The sequence below is a fragment of the Numida meleagris genome, chromosome 10 (genome assembly GCF_002078875.1).
Source record: "Numida meleagris isolate 19003 breed g44 Domestic line chromosome 10, NumMel1.0, whole genome shotgun sequence".
NCBI lineage: Eukaryota > Metazoa > Chordata > Aves > Galliformes > Numididae > Numida > Numida meleagris.
This window is the reverse complement of record NC_034418.1, coordinates 2,273,649-2,289,332: the sequence shown is the minus strand read 5'-3', so window position 1 is coordinate 2,289,332 and position 15,684 is coordinate 2,273,649. Positions and strand designations below refer to the sequence as shown.

Genomic DNA, 15,684 nt, shown 5'->3' with positions numbered 1-15,684 from the left:
TATTAAATTTCAAGTTAACTCAAGAATTTGAAAAGAGGTAACATAAATGCTTGTGGTTTTTTGTTGGCTTTTTTCGGTGAATGAAGAAGGCTGAAAATGGATACTGTCATGTACTTTGCTGCTCTAATCAATATAATTTCATGCATTCCTCTGTGGGTTTTGATGAGTTCTGCAGATCAATGATGCTGCATTTAAACACAAGCTAAGCAGTAATTACAGACGCATGCAAGATTTATTTATTTGGTGGCACTGCACCAGCTGATGGAAGGATCAGTTGTATCCAATCAGTGTTTGAGGTTTCTCAAAATAAAGAGCCTTTTGGCTTCAAGTGCAAAGTGAAAATAAAAATAACCCCTGAATCCCAGGAGAGGCCCCTCGTGTCCACATAGGGAACGCTGTGGGATGTGTCTGGGCCATCTCCTACCCACATGCGTGACACTGCTCCCACTGAGCCTTGCCTTTGCACCCCGACATGTTGTCTGTGTTGGGTCTTCTTCATGCGCTCACTGCATGACCTTGGAGCTGGGGATTGGGCTGATGAGAGTCAAGGCAGAAGCAGGGAGACGAGCAGTGTGGAGGAAGGAGGGGGAGCCGGCTGCTCCCCAGGACTGTCTCTGGTGTGCCCGTGCTGTGATCCTGCATGCCACACTGCGGTGTGAGCGGAGCAGCTGGAGGACTGCAGCCTAAGCACAGAGGTGCGTAACGCGGCTGTTGTCATGGGGACATGAGGCAGAGGATGCGAGGTAGCATGCTTAAAGGCAGATCATGGAGTCTGTCCAATTTTTCTTTGGGTTTTTCTTCTTGACGTGGGCTACATGTCCTTAAAGGAGCCCTCCCTCCTGTAGAGCAAAAGTGCTTGCTCCCCAGTGTACCAGGTAGTCCCACACTGCAATGCGCTTTGCTGGGACTTAGGACAGCTGCTCGCTCTGCATCCAGATCTCTTCTCTAGCAGATGGAAAGTGGTAACACACCAAGCAGAGGCAGCAGGATCAAAGCAAAACCTGCGACCTCTCATCGCACCTCCATTCTGGGGGCAAGGGAACACAGGGAGCAGGATGAACGGAGCAAGGTGGGTGGAGCAGAGCTCTGGATGCTCTCTGAGATGCTCCAATGGTGCCTGCAGCCCAAAGTTCAGCTGCAGCAGCCTGAGGGGCTCCCAGCCCACATCCAGCTGAGCACCACAGCTGGTGCACTCATACCCCCACTCTGCTTGGGAATGGAGAGTGGGGAAAGAGGGCAGAGAGCTCTCAGGTGCGTGCAGATCAACAGGCACCAAAGTCAGAGAAGCCCTTGGTAAGTTAAATAGGTAGTGAGGGTGACCTCTGTGCATTCAGCACACTTTCTGTTTACTACCAACTATTTCAAGCATATGCTCCTAAGCCTCCCGTAGTGAACACAGATGTCTGAATAAACACAGTAGGGCTGAGCCTCATTTCCCTGCCTGTGCAAAGGAAACGACCAGCTCTACCAGCTCTGGGGAGCACAGGCAAGTGTAAAATCCATCCAGCCCTGCCCAGAGGTGGAGAGTGGCTGCACAGAGTATGCCTGGGGTGTCCGGTCCCCCTGTCATCTTCAGGATGGGCACTGCCACTGCAGCGTGCCCATCTTTTTTTTTTTTTTTTCCTGAGTTTATCTGTAGCTTCTATATTTGTGTCATTTCTTTGCTAACGCCTTTCAGGGATTTCTTAAAGCAAAATTGATGTTTCCATTAGCTTGAGTGAAGATTTTCACCTGGATTCCGTTGTCAGTTCCCAGCTCTCAGGAGACGCTAGCTGGTGTCAGCCTTGCATTTCTGCAGACTTCCTCCTGTTCCTGGACACTTCAGATTTGGCTCAGCACACCTCCCAGTTCTCTATTGTCTCTCATGTTGTGCATTGCAAACCAGCAGATATACTTCAACAGAAACATTTAAACTGACGTTAACTCTGATCAGTATGGGGCAATGCCTCATGATTTCTGAATGAGGATGTAGAGATGGCTAAGAACTATTTTAAAACCTACGGTACCCACAGCCATACTGGGATGGACCGGGAAATGCTGATTTATGCCATTAGAAGTGCTGCCAGACTTTCAGAGCCACACTGACAGCTCACGGGCTATTTTGTGACCTGGGCTCATGATTTTGGAGTGCTTTCTTCTCAGCCCTGGTACTCCCAGCAAATCTGCTGCTCTGCCCTGGGTGACAGTGTAGCCCAGAAGGGAAAGGGTTACAGTGAGGCAGAGAGCATCATAACTCGCAGCAAGAGGGAGACTTAGATTCCATGCCAAAATCAGAGCTGACACTTCCCTGGCGGGGCTCCACAGTGCGGTTTGTGCCTGGTTTCTTTTCTCCTGTATCTCTTCTCTTTCTTTCCAACAGCACAGAGAAGGTTCTGACTAAAATCAGGGCTCCGAAGCATTTCTGCCCTTCATTCCCAATGAATTCAGCCCCAGAAGAGACCCCCACGGACCTCTGCAGAGGTGTCTTCTCCATGAACTTAAGCACATGAAGAGTGTTGGAGGTGGGGAAGATGGAGCTTGGGGATTTTGACACAAGGACCAGTGCTTGATCTGCTTGAGCTCCAGCCTCCATCTGCACTGAACCATGTTGTCATGACTGAACTGATCAGCTCTGCAAGGAGACAGGGGTGCAGAGACATGTGGGTGTGAGACAATAGGAGGTGTGGGTTTGGACATCTGTGGTGACAGGAAAAGGTCATCAGCTTGCAGTTTATCAGGCCCACCTGCCTGGCAGGATTAGTGCACAGGAATGTGACAGGCAAGCTAGTAATACAGCAGCGTCATGTTCGACTGCTCTGCCCAAATCAGTGATCATCCCTTCGGTGTGTGCAGCCCTGGGCTTTTGTGGGAAAAAAAAAAGCTAGGAAGATCTTGTCACCCCTTCAAGAGATGGAGGAAGCAGGAAGTCCATAGCTGGCACCAGCCCAGCCCCAGGTCTGGGCTGTGTCCAGGCAATGTCCATCACCACGCTCCTGCTGACTTGTGGGTTGGGGGAACGCAGAGCTCTTTCTGCCTGCTCGTGGTTGAGCATCCCCATGCCAAGCCTGCACTGGATACCCAGCCTTGCACCACATGCACATGTCACTGAGCCCTGGTCCCAGCCACAGCCATCAGCATGGCAGTCCCAAGAAAAGCAGAACCTAAACATCAGCTGGAAGTCGATCGTTGCAGGTTGAATGTTGGCTCAGTGTTTGCACTGGGTAAGCAAGACGCAAAGCAGTGTTTGCTACAGGGCTGATTAGAGCTATTAAATCAATTAGTCTGTGAAAGAATCACAGCCTGGGGCTCTGCGAAGCACATCTCCATTCCAGCAGGATTGTTGTGCCCAAGTGCTGGGACCCTCCTGCTGTGGAGGCGGGCACCAAAACCTCCCCAGGCCTGCCCCTGCCCCTGCCCCTGCCCCTGCCCTTGCTTTGCTTTGCTTCAGCCTTTGCCGCTCTCAGCACCCCAGACTTCCATGTCTCATAAATACCATTTCCTGTTGCCATGCCCTGGTGCTCATGGCAGGTGGGGAACCGAGCCATGGAGCTTTCACCTACTCCTTGCATCCCCTGCACCCCTGGGTGCTGCATCCCCATCTCGACCTGCTCCTGTGGTTTCGCTGCAAGTGTTGCAGTGTTTGCTATTTTTTTTACCTTTTTTTCATTTTGTTCTCTCTTAAAGCCCTGTCCCCGCAAGGCTACTGGATATTGGATGGACTATTTGTTTAAGAAAACAAAAAAAGGACTTTCCAGCCCTCCTGTTCACAGACAAAAGGCTTTAAGGCATAAGCCCGGCTTAGGAAACAGCAGAAAAAAGGAATTTTCCAATGATTGTCTTAATACATATTGAAAAATGTGGGCTTTCTAAGCTAAGCTCATGACTGGTTTGGGATTTTACTCATAACCTCGGACACCTGAGCGTGGTGATGCCCTCCTCCTTCCCCTGGTGCAGTGCACTGTGTGAATGCGTGCCGGCTCCGGCTGCTGGCAGCAGTTGTGCGGGAGAGCTGCAAGGAGGGGAACAGGGACATAAATCCACCCTGTGCACACAGGGCTATCTGCCTGGCCCTGCTCTGCCGCCCCATCACTCTGTCGCCACTGGTGTCTGCAGACCCATGTGGGAGACGCTTTGCTTCATCCCAAAGACTGGCTACAAAGAAACCCCCACGTTCCTGCCATTCTTTGCCATTTAAGGATTTCAAAAAAGCAGTACATCCATTGGAAAGCACGCACGGCTGCCTCCCGGCTCAGCCCTTCTTGCAGACGGTGCCAGACCTGACACTGGGGGTGTGAAGAAGAGCCCCAGCACACCGGGCTGATGTAGCACAGGACTGAGTGCTGGGAGCAGCCAGGTCCCAGCCTGGCCCGGAGGACAGAGGTTGGGATGCCCTGAGAGCATCCTCGAGGGAGGATGCCCCACGTGAGTAATGCCAAAAGGCAGAGCCAGTGGGAAATGGGGGCTGGGTACCAACAAAAGAACAAATGGAACGAAACAACAACAAAATCACCCCAAGCCGTGGTGGCAGCCTGCCAGTTCCAGCTGGTTTCATAAGGACACTGCAGCCTAAAAATATACAAATACTCAGCCAAAAAACAAGTCCAATCCTCCTGCATGGAATCTGTCACCCAAAGCTCCTGGAAGGGGAGGATCTGCCAGTCAGCCATGAGCGCCAGTCCACCAGGGTTCAGGACTATGGTTCAACAGGTTTCCTCCAGGGGTAAATCAGAGAGTGTTTATTGGTGGTGCTGGCAGTTCCTGTGCTCTGAACAAAATATGACAAGAGAAGAGGCTGTTCCCAAATTCTGGCGGTGTCCCCTCCTTCAGACAAAACAACTGCACAGCAGCTCTGCATTTTCTGCTGTGTTCCAACAGGCTCTCACTATGGACAAGTCACTGCCTGTAGTCCATGTGTCTGTCCAGGCTGAAAGAATTTCAGCTTCAGGCAATTTTTAGGTTTTCTTCTTTCCAGGCCACAAGCTCATTTCTGCAGAAAATGCAAGCTTTCCAGGCCACAAACTCATTTCTGCAGAAATGAGCTTGGGCTGCCAACGTTAGATAGCCAAGCCATGGCACCCCAAGTAGCTTCTTGATATCATTTTCAATCCAGATCCCAGATTTGGGGAGGGGGAAAAAGACCACGCAGGATATCTTCTGTTAGCAACAGACCATTTCCCTCTCTGATAAATGCTCCCCTTCTCCTACTGCTTTCCAGGCTCTAACCAGCTCTTCAGAAAGTAGACCACCAACTGCCCAGTCCCACTGATGAGTAATTACAGAATCAGTAAGGTTGGAAAAGACCTCTAAGGTCATCAAACCCAACCCCAACCCACCCACCATGCCCACCGACCACTTCCCTCAGTGCCACACCTCCACAGTCCTTGGACACCTCCAGGGACAGTGAGCTCACCACCAAATTCAGTCCCCGCAATCTCCTGGCACAATCTGGTGGGATGAGGGGGAGCACTGCTTAACAGCCGCCTTTGAGACACTGTGGCATGGCCTCTACTCTGCTTTGGGCCAATAGTGGCTGTCCCTGGAGAGACCGCAACTAATTTGGGGGAAATTGATTCTCCAGATGAATGAAGACTGAGGTTGGGATGCTGGAAAACATCACGCTGATTTCAAAGATATTTCAAAGATTTTTCCTGTGGCGCTCTTCCTCTAGCTCACAATCAGCCCTAGATGTCGTCATGTAACGACAGCAATTTCTTCATTTATGAGAATGATACATTAAAGCCTGGGACCTCTACCAGGCCCTCGCCCTGCTGGATTCTTGGAGGCTGCCATTCAGCCAGGCCCTGCCTCCCCCACATTGGGGTAACAGAGGCCTCACTTCCCAGGAACAGCCCCACTACAGACCTGGCACGACCAGACACCGCAGAAAGCCATTTGCATCCCACTGGTGGGGATCCAGCGATGCTGGCGATCCCAGTCAACTAGCTCAAGCCTTTATGAGCTGTTTTGTTTTGCTTATCACAGGGGGAACTTAATTATTCAAAGTTGGTCATCATATTTACTTACAGGGGTAAATTAAACCATAAATTCAGACAAATGTATCTACATCTCTGCCTGTGATGTATTTTCCCTGTCTGCCTGGGCTCCAAGACACAAAGGTGGATTGTTCAATAAACAGTGCAGCACAGTCATACCAATTAATTGGATTGTTCCATTTACGCTGCTACTCCCTCCAATTAAACACAAATGAGCTCAAGTGATAGGCACGAATAAGAAGGGCGGACAGAAAACCATATCCTAATGCAAAAGCTGTGATAAGAAAATGAAATCTAGGCACCTGATGAGAATATTAATGCAAAACCTTGACCTATAATTCTTCTTTCCTCAGCCTGAGAGGGCCAGCGACAATGGCAGCTTATTAAAACAGACCGTGTCCTGATGGTTGTGCGTAATGCCCACGTCCTGAAGCACCATGATCTAAATGTTTACCTTGCTGCCAACACTCACTTTGAAGAGCTGCACAGTCCTGAAGCACAGAGCACTTGCAAAGGGTAACGAAGCCTGCATGTATTGCTTGCACAAGCACCAAATTAGGTCTGGTGGGCTAAATGGGATCAAATAGTATTGCCTGGCCACATTTAGCCTTCTCCAGAGCACCCAGCAAAGCCGCATTGCTGACTGTGGCAGGATTTACTGCTTTCCCCCTTAACCTCCGTGGCAGTGAGCTGGCTGCAAGCAGGAGACTGCAGCCACCAGGGAAGAGGGAACAGAACTGATTTTGTGAAGGACATGCAAAGTTTCGTGAACAGGGGAGCTGTGGGAGCCCAATTTGCTGCAGGGTTCTGTCTCGACGTGGGGAGGGAGGCAGGGCCAACTTCAAAGTTAAACTCAGTTTGCAACTCAGGGGGCTCAGCTGCGAGTATTCCCAAGGCTGGAGATGTTACAGCAACCTGTTCTGATGGTGCTCCGCTGGGGCTCACTCTAGAAGCAGTTCCCTACATCACGACAACGTCTGGCTCCAACTAATGCGTGTTGCCATGTGGGATGCAATGAGCATTGGCAAGGAAGGTGATACCACCAAGCAATGACGATTCCTTTGCGAGGAAAAGAGATCAGAAAGCAATCCCACATGAGCAGGGGTGAGAAGGAAAGCATCACTGTTTTATCCTGCACTCAGTGCAATACTTCTTTCAGGTACTGCCCAAGGAGTTTCTGAAAATGGGGCGACTGAAGCAGTGCCCAGTTGGCTTGAGATGCCAAAGTTATTAGCTACACTAGAGCAGTAGACATGACTGCATTTCTCCCTCTTCACGCTGCACGGAGGTCTGTGTTCCCCTCTGGAAGCAGCTCTCCCCCCCTTCACTCCCTACAGGGAGCTAAAGGCAGCAAGTTTCCTAAGCCCTGACACCTCAGATGTGTGAAGAGGGATGGGTTGAACGCAGGCCTAAAATACTTTGCAGTTTCACGGTAGTTTCACAGCCCTGGCATTATCAAGTGATCTTTCAATGTAGTTGGAAGCCAGAGAATAACTTGAGATGGATTCCTTTTTTTTTGTATATGTGTACTTGCAAACTGCCTCTGCCTACACATCTTGCCTGTATGGATATGCGCATGGAGGAGTGGTGCTCATGGGGATGCTCAGTCTGCTCCATTCCCCTCCTCATGTGTGAGGCTGTTCAAAGCAGGTCTCCAAACCTGAGCACTCGCCATCAGACCTGCACTCTGCACTGCACTCCCTGACCAGGCCAATTAGGAGCTTCAGGACAGGAAACACAAGGCAGTTTTTAATTCTGAACAAAAGCAGGAGATTAAGGAAACCAGCTGGAAACCTCTATTTTGCTGATTTTGAAAGCAAAATGTGGGTCACAGATGTGCTTCCACAGACAGAAATTGGCTGGACAAGAAAAGGCATCAGCAATGCCCAGACTTTTTGATGATCAGAGGTAGATTTAGCTCCTAGGCACGCAGACAAGAAAGGAAAAGGAGACGAAGTAGGAATAAAAACATAATCAGGAGATTAGGAAAGTGGAACTCAACCCACCCATAAATTCGCCTGAGGGAATGATGAAAAAATGCAGTAATGAAAAATGATGAAACCCACTGCTACCTCTCATTCACTTTCCCTCTCTTGCTGTCCTCGTTGTTTTACTTTTTGCTGTACAAGACACATGAGACTCCTTACAGAACTTCCCCTCTTCCTCTGTCACATTTTTTCTTTGCAAGAGTGCTATTTTCTACTTTTCCTTTGCAGTAGACGTAAAAACCCTGCTAAAAGAGGCTGAATTCAGAGCCCAAAAGAAATAAAAATTTGCAGGAAAGTCCACACCTTTCTCCGTTACGGAGAGCAGGTAACAATGTGCTCCTGCTCATCTTTGACAGGAGAGAAGAGCTATTACTGACTTCATGTTTAGGCTAATAAGAAATATTAAATCTATTTTCAGAGAACTTCATGATAGACTAATAAGAGCCCTGCTGCTCGCTCTCACAGGCTGTTGATTAGCCTGAGGTTTGCTCTCCCAGAGCACACAGCAGAAGGCCTATTGTTAGAGCCATTTCAAAAATCAAGGCAAAGCACTGGGAGAGCAGCTCAGGACAACCAGGGCACTGGCCAGGAGTGAGCCCTAGTGACAGTGCAGGGCTGCTTTGGTCTGGCTGCTCTGCCTTGTCAGAAGCTGCAGGATGCAGGGGACAGTCACAGTGTCTTTTATTAATTAAATACAGCAGATGCCAGTGGCTGACCTTGCATATAATTATGTGGAGAAGCCCAGGCAGTGGCTCCTGGGCAGCAGATAGGGGTTTCGGCAAAGCTTTCAGTGCATTCAGGATGCACGTGGCGTAGTGGGGATGAAGGGCAGTGCCCCAGCTGGCCCTGACAGTCCCACCTGTGCTGCCCTGCAGGTCTCCAGCTTTGCAACCCCAGCAGTAATCTTCCCTCCTGCCAGCAAGCACCAGGTCCTATGCCTGGCACTGAAGCCTGAAATAAGGGAGATGCCAGCATGCTGGCAGCCCAACTCGCTATCATCATCACTGTTTTTCATCACCAAGAGTTTCAGATTCAGCTTTTGTCCGGAATTTGTTTCTCTTAACCCTAATGAAAACCCATTTTGTAGTTGCTAGTGCTTTAAAGCCAATATCAGTGTCAATAAAGACAAGTCCTTTCCCAGGAGAGAGAAAAAAATAGAAAACTGTCTCAAATTTTTCGCTCATGCAGAAGAAAACAACCTCGAAGCACTGAAAGATTAAATGAAAAATATGCCTCTTTTCACTGGGTGTCCACTGGGCGTGAATAAGTGCCAACTGAGCTCTCACTTGCATCACCATCTGGTGCGATGCACCAGGGCCCAGAGCTGCCGCGGGACGCGCTGGAGTCCCTGCCCTGTGACAGCATCTCTGCTCCTGATGACGGAAACACCAGGGGCTCCGGATCTGGGCATGCAAAGGACTTTGTTATCATCAGATTCACCAGCTGCCCTAGCACAGAAATTAGAGTCTTGCCACAAGAAAGGGCACAGCCTGGTGCAGGAGAGGCAGCGCAGCCCTCCTCTGCCTGCGTGTGCGGCCACGAACAGGGAAAGGGAACTTTCTCTGAGGGGAAGATCTGTGTCCTCTTCTTCCCGATGATTTGTGTCATCGTCACAGCCCAGAAGGGTTATTTTTTTGGGTCCCCAATTGTGGGAGGTGGAAAATGTGCCCAAAGTTATTTTCTTCCCTGCTTTAAGTGGCAGATGTCTGTTTTGTTGGGTGCATCCTAGAGGCAAGCAAGTAAAAAGGTGCAGTAAAGCACTCCAGCACCAGCTCCCTGGGTATGCGTGTCTATGTGCTCACTCAGGGACAGATGAATCCAACACTTAACCCCCTCAAAAGACATAGCCAGCGTTTCACCAGGTAGGAGACACAGTTTAGTGATGGAACGCAGCAGGTCAGGCCAATGGTTGGACTTTGTGGTCCTGAAGGTCTCTTCCAATATAGATGATTCTAACGATTGTAGAAGGAGCAATGCATAAGCCAACAGGCCCTAACTTCTCCTCTCCTTCCATTCTTTCCTCTATCATCATCTCTCTTTTTGTGTTGACCAGCTTGAGAGTTTCAGTGCAGCACAAGAGACTTTGTTAACGACACCAGAAGCAATTTTCTTGGGCTACAAATGCATGTAGATATCACTGTGAATGCCACAGCACTAAGCCTCTTGAGTTTATGTCTAGAAAACGCTTGTGGTTTCAGAGCTCTCGCTGATGAATTACCCAGCATCTGGTCACATTGGGAGGGTGAAGCTTATTGTTTTCAACTGCTATATTGCATGGATAGAGAATCAAAATACTTTCCTCAAGGTAATTGGCTCTAAAACAATTGAAGAATTTTCCACAAGGTTGTAATGCAATTAGGACTGGCATTTTATATAATTTATATCTCTAATGATGCGTTTTTGCCATCATACACTTATTTCACGGGGAAAAAAAAACTGGCAAGAAAAGGCAGATTTTGCTGTTACAGGCAATGAAATATAGATTATACATGGACGTCCTCCTAGCAGTGATAAAAAGTCAGCATATTTTGGAATCATCACTTAGATGTACTTGTTCGCGGTGTGAAATTGTTGGGTAGGATGCAGTGACACCAACCACACATCTGCAGAGCTCCCATTTGCTTTTTGGTCAATGCCAAGAGATGTGTCATCGCTCACGCTCTGCTGCAGCGCCGCAACAGCAAAATAATTCCATGTTCCCAAACTGCCCTGCCAGCTGGGATGGGAGGAGATGGAGCAGGCTGGTGATGGTCAGTGCCACCGAACAGAACAAAGCCATTAGCTACCCCTGTGTTTGGGTCCGTGCGTTGATGGACATCCAGGAAAACTCTAAGCAGAGTACCAGACAATCCAAACAGGCAGGAAATCCCAAAGGGCATGGGTCAGCTGGTGGACCTGATGACATGGGATACTGTGAAGCCAAAAGCATGGACACAGCATTCCCCTTTCACCACCGGGAAGCATCTTTCTCTGACTGTCAAAATAGACTTCCAGGGTAGAACTGGGTAAAGGATTATTTTGTGCTTGCTTGATCCCTATACTACACCGTGTTTTAATGACTACTGTCTAAGACACAGCACAGGGCCAGGGGGACATTTTGCCTGACTGCAACAGCTGCTGTGATTGAAACTGTGGCATGAAATGCTTTAGCCTCCTTGCCTAGGTAGGGACAAACAGATTGGAGGAATTATCATTAGAAACGGGTCTGAAATGAAACTGGGGAAGCACTCAATGTTTCTTCAGAGCCAGAGCAGCAGTTTATGGGTAAATATCCTGTTTTCATAACGGGATGAACCAAAGCCATGGACTCAATCACCATGAAAAAAAGATCTGGATGTGGTCCCTAATGGTACTGATGCCATTGACTGTATTATGAGAATAATGCAATGCCACCATAAACGCAGATAATTTCCCTACCCGTGGTTGTAATCTAGCTGCCTATCAGTACAGTGCACGACCATCAGAAAGGCAAAACCAAGAGCTGTACTGCTATACAAAGCAGGTGCCCACACTCTTCTGTTATCTACCAGACATGAAGAAGCCATCAGCCACCTCCATGGATTGGCCAGCATCACCGGATTGCTTTGCAGGAACCTGCTTTGAACAGTTTGAAAGCAGTTTGGGAACCTGGCCTCAGGGTCCCAGAACCCAGACTGGCCAGAGGGGAACATGAATATCTTGCCTGATCCCTTTTATCTTGCAGCAGCCCATGACACAGCACGCATCCTAGTTTGTAAGCACAGCCAGGATCAGATACACTGCTGTAAAGGCAACTAACGCCTTTGGGGCTACTTTGGTTAAAACTTTAACAAATCCAAATGCAGCTTCGTTACGCTAAAGCCCATCAAAAGGGATACTCACTATTGGGCCGAGTCATTGAGTTGATATTCCCGGGACCGGTTGAAGCATTCCTGGATCCCAGAGTCTGCCCAGAGTCTCATCATAGCTGACAGCAGCTCTGGAGAGAAGGGCTCTGTGTCCTCCATCCGACTTACGACATCACAGACCATCTTGGCATCAGCCTGCAAAGGAGAGAAACGAGCGGTCACACTAGAGGCAGGATTGGGAGCCAGTCATTTCAGAAACAGTTCATCCAACATTCAGCAGCACGAGACTGCGTATAGTGGGATGGGGCTGAGGATCCACAGCATAGCAGAAAGGGCAAAAGGAGGATCGAGCAAGGAAATGTCCCTCCATAAGGGAACAGGTACTTATACAGCCCACCTCACGTCAACACAAATTTCTATTTAGCAGACAGAGAAGGAAATCCATGTATATACAAGTACGTATGCTAAACTGTTACCAAAGTGATGCATATGCTGCACTGAATCCCGTTTTACCAAGCATGTAACCTTGCTGAAGCAGAGACCATCTGTATCAGACAGGACAGCAGAAAGGCTCCAGAAACTGTTCTTTTCAGATGCTGCCTTATCACTTCTTCTGAATTCCTGCTCTTTCCTATGTGCCTGTCTCTGCTCCAGGGCTAACTCATGCTAACACATAACACCTTGGCTGTCTGCACTGCTTTGTGACTCACATGGAGAGGAATCTCCTGTGGTTCGGGAACATGGCAGAGAGGGCAAGGCCAGCTGGTGACTTTCGGATGGAATCTTTTCTGGTGAGAAAAATCTGATTCACTGGAACAGCAACTTTTCCTGGAGGATACTCTTCTGACACAATGCGAGTCTGGAAGATGTCTCAGATTCAGGATGGGAATGTCTAGACAGAGCAGCTGAGTGCAGCCCTGCTGTAAAAGCCCACAGTGGCCGACGCTTCACTCGTTTGTGAAGCAGGACACCCAAATCCTGACCCACAGGTTTGCTTTGCAGCAAGCAGCCCTCCCATACTCCCCCAAGCTCCTGAAACCCCAGGGATGCTGGCTAACCTGCAAAGTTTTTCTTTCATTGCTTTGTTCACTGAAAAAAAAAAAAAAAGAGAGAAGTCTCATCTTTCTGCCACCTGAAACGAAGCTAATTATTATCATTATAATTAATTGGCAAAGGGGAGCATTTATCCTGCATGTGTGCTTACAGCAAACTAGTGAAGACAGCCTCCGTGTCTCATTACCTTTCCTTATGTCCCACTGGTAGCTCCCTATTTCTGTTCCCAGCCCCGGGTCCCACTTGACGCAGCTCTCTGGGCAGCTGTGGGGCTCCCAAGGGACCAGCATCCCCTCCCACCAGCTGGGAGCAGCCAAGGCATACGGACGGGAAAGGCAACACGTATGACACAGACTACATGGCCAGGGTCAAAGCTCTTCTTCTGCAGCTTCTATTCACTGAAAGTGCTAAAAAATCCCAGGGCACCGAGCTGCTAGCACTGGAGACAGAAGTTACTGGAGAGTTCTAAACTCTGAGAAAGAGCTTTGAGTCCATAGAGCATCAACCCCTAATAGGCTGAAGAAGTCTCAGTACTGTATGGTGACATCATCCCATAAAACTTAATGGGGTGGAGTCTGCGTTTTGAAGACTTTATGAACATAAAGTTGTTTTCACAGAACACTTAACTTCATATTTTCCTGCCCAGAAATCCTCCTAGCCCTCCGTACAGACTTTGCTCATTTTAGAGAAACCGCTTTGGTGACTCACACCTCAAAGCCAAGGCAAGCAAAGAACCTTGAAGGGTTCAGTTAATTTCAAAGCTTGTTTTCTGCCCCGGAGTGCTTCGTGAGCTCAGTGAATATTCATAAACCATCAGCACGGTGTTTCTGTCCTGCTGCAGCTGCAATTCCTCTCCTTGCAGAGGTTCTGAACAGCACACAACCTGCTGAAGGCCAGTCAGCTCGGGGCTGCTGGCCGGTTTGCAGGCACCCCGCTGCCTTCAGATGGACTCTGTGCTTCACGAGGCATCCAAATGGTGCTGCAGCAAGCTGCTGTCGTCTGGGGAGCGAGGAGGTTTCTCCTGTGTTACCTTGAATGTACCAGGGGGGATTTACAGGTGTAGGTCACAGATCAGCTCATCCGTCTAAGATGGCAAAGCAGATCTGAAGCTCTCCAGCTGCAAAGGGCAGGGCCTGGGCTGCTTCTGCCCTTTGTGGACTTAACCGGGGATTGCTTTCCACGAGGATCAGAGGGAACGTCACAGCCATCACGCTGTCTGTGCTGGGAAAGAGCTGCCTCCCTTTTTCCACTATCGGGATGTGTGGCAGTCCCCTGCGGTGTAAGGCTCAGTGGCTCTGAGCAGAGGACGTTGATGGATGGCAATGACAGAATGGGAGCTGGCAGGGACAGGCATGCAGGCCACGGTCACCAGGTCTGTGCAGGCCAGCAGTGGGGCTAAGCTCGCTGGGCAGGGGTTGTCCTAGGAGATGCGAATGGGGAGAACCTGCAGCAGCTCTGCAGTTACTGGGAGTCTCATTTTGGGATGGAAAGGCTCCTTTCCAAGGCACGGGAGCCGTGTGCAGGGCGTGGAAAGCATACTGCTCCTGCTATTAGTAATAACAGCACTGGCGGCTGGCTTTTGTTTTGCTGAGCCAACGATTCGACTCTCACTTTTGTACACCCAGAAAAAGGCAGAGAAATGAGTGTTTTTAAAAGTACTCCTCCCCTCTTCCAAGGATAAAGCCCCTCTGCCAAGGAGCATGGGCTGCATATAGGTTCATGCATTTGTTAGGTGATTTAACAAGCAATTAAGGATCCAAGGAGAGAAGATACCCCTTTCTCTTCTTGCTCTCCAGGCTGCGTATCACGCTGGGAATGACATTAAAACCTCCAGCCCCCCCTGGGCCCAGCAGGTAGGTTTTTAAATACTGCCTGATTGACTTTTCTCTCGCCACCTCCCCCGGGTCTGGCGCTCCCCCTTTTCCCGAGGTGAGAGGCACCGAGCCTCCTGCCACGCGCTGCGTCTGTACTGAAGCGAGCAATTAAATCAAGCAAAACAAACCAGACCGAGCATCACCCCCGCGCCCGCCTCCCAGCTCCCATCCGACAGGGATTCGGCTAATGAATATCACGGTGGTATTTCAGCTACCTCAGGAGCTAAAAATAAGCAGCAGCCTGCCCCTGGGACTGCTGGAAGGAGCCACAAAATGGTGCAGTGCTCCCTCCTCCATCACTGCCCCTGCACTTCCCTGCCCCAGGTTTGAGGCTGATGTTGGAGCGGTGTAGCAGCACAGCATGAGCTATACAAGTGGCATTCACCATCGCATCTTCAGGGCACGGCTGTGAAGGCTGCCATGATTTCCAACCAGACTCGATGACCTCAGTGGTCTTTTCCAACCTTACTGATTCTGTGATTTGACGACCTGCCTCTAAGAGAACTCGCCTGCTGGGTTGTGCCTTGGGTGGCTGGGACAGCTCTGTAGCTGGGTGCCATGGGAAGGGCTGGGATGATTTCACACGGAGCTGCTGCGTTCCTGGCTTTGTGCTGGGCTCCCTTGGGCTGGTTCTTCCCTGGTAGAAGTGTGACCTGTCCCTTGTGCTTCCCAATGCACCCCACAGCTACGTCCAAACGCCTGCTGTTCTTCATAGCATGTCAAACCCTGACCCTGAGCTGTTGTCTTCGAGTTATTCATTACCCAGAGCAGGATTTGTTCAGCTCTGCATCGCTCCCCAATGTGTCTACCTGCAGAGTGGCAAGTGGAGCCACACAGAAGTGGAAGTGACACTTCTTCACCCCGTGTTATGCATCTATCTTTGCATCAGACACGTGATACAGATTCAGCTCATAAGAGAAGCTGCTTTCTCACTAAGCTGGACGTAACCACAGTTATTTATTTGTCTCCT

The 15,684-nt window shown here is 49.5% G+C and overlaps 1 protein-coding gene across 4 annotated transcripts in view; it reads right to left on the bottom strand.

Annotated features, from left to right (window-relative positions):
* The window catches only part of GNAO1 (G protein subunit alpha o1), a 118,730-nt gene that overhangs the window by 27,852 nt on the left and 75,194 nt on the right, over nucleotides 1-15,684 (bottom strand). For all 4 annotated transcript variants that reach the window (XM_021408766.1, XM_021408763.1, XM_021408762.1 and 1 more), the window contains one exon: nucleotides 11,822-11,982. In XM_021408766.1, coding sequence (XP_021264441.1) covers nucleotides 11,822-11,982 — 161 coding nt within the window. The remainder of the gene's footprint in view (nucleotides 1-11,821; nucleotides 11,983-15,684) is intronic.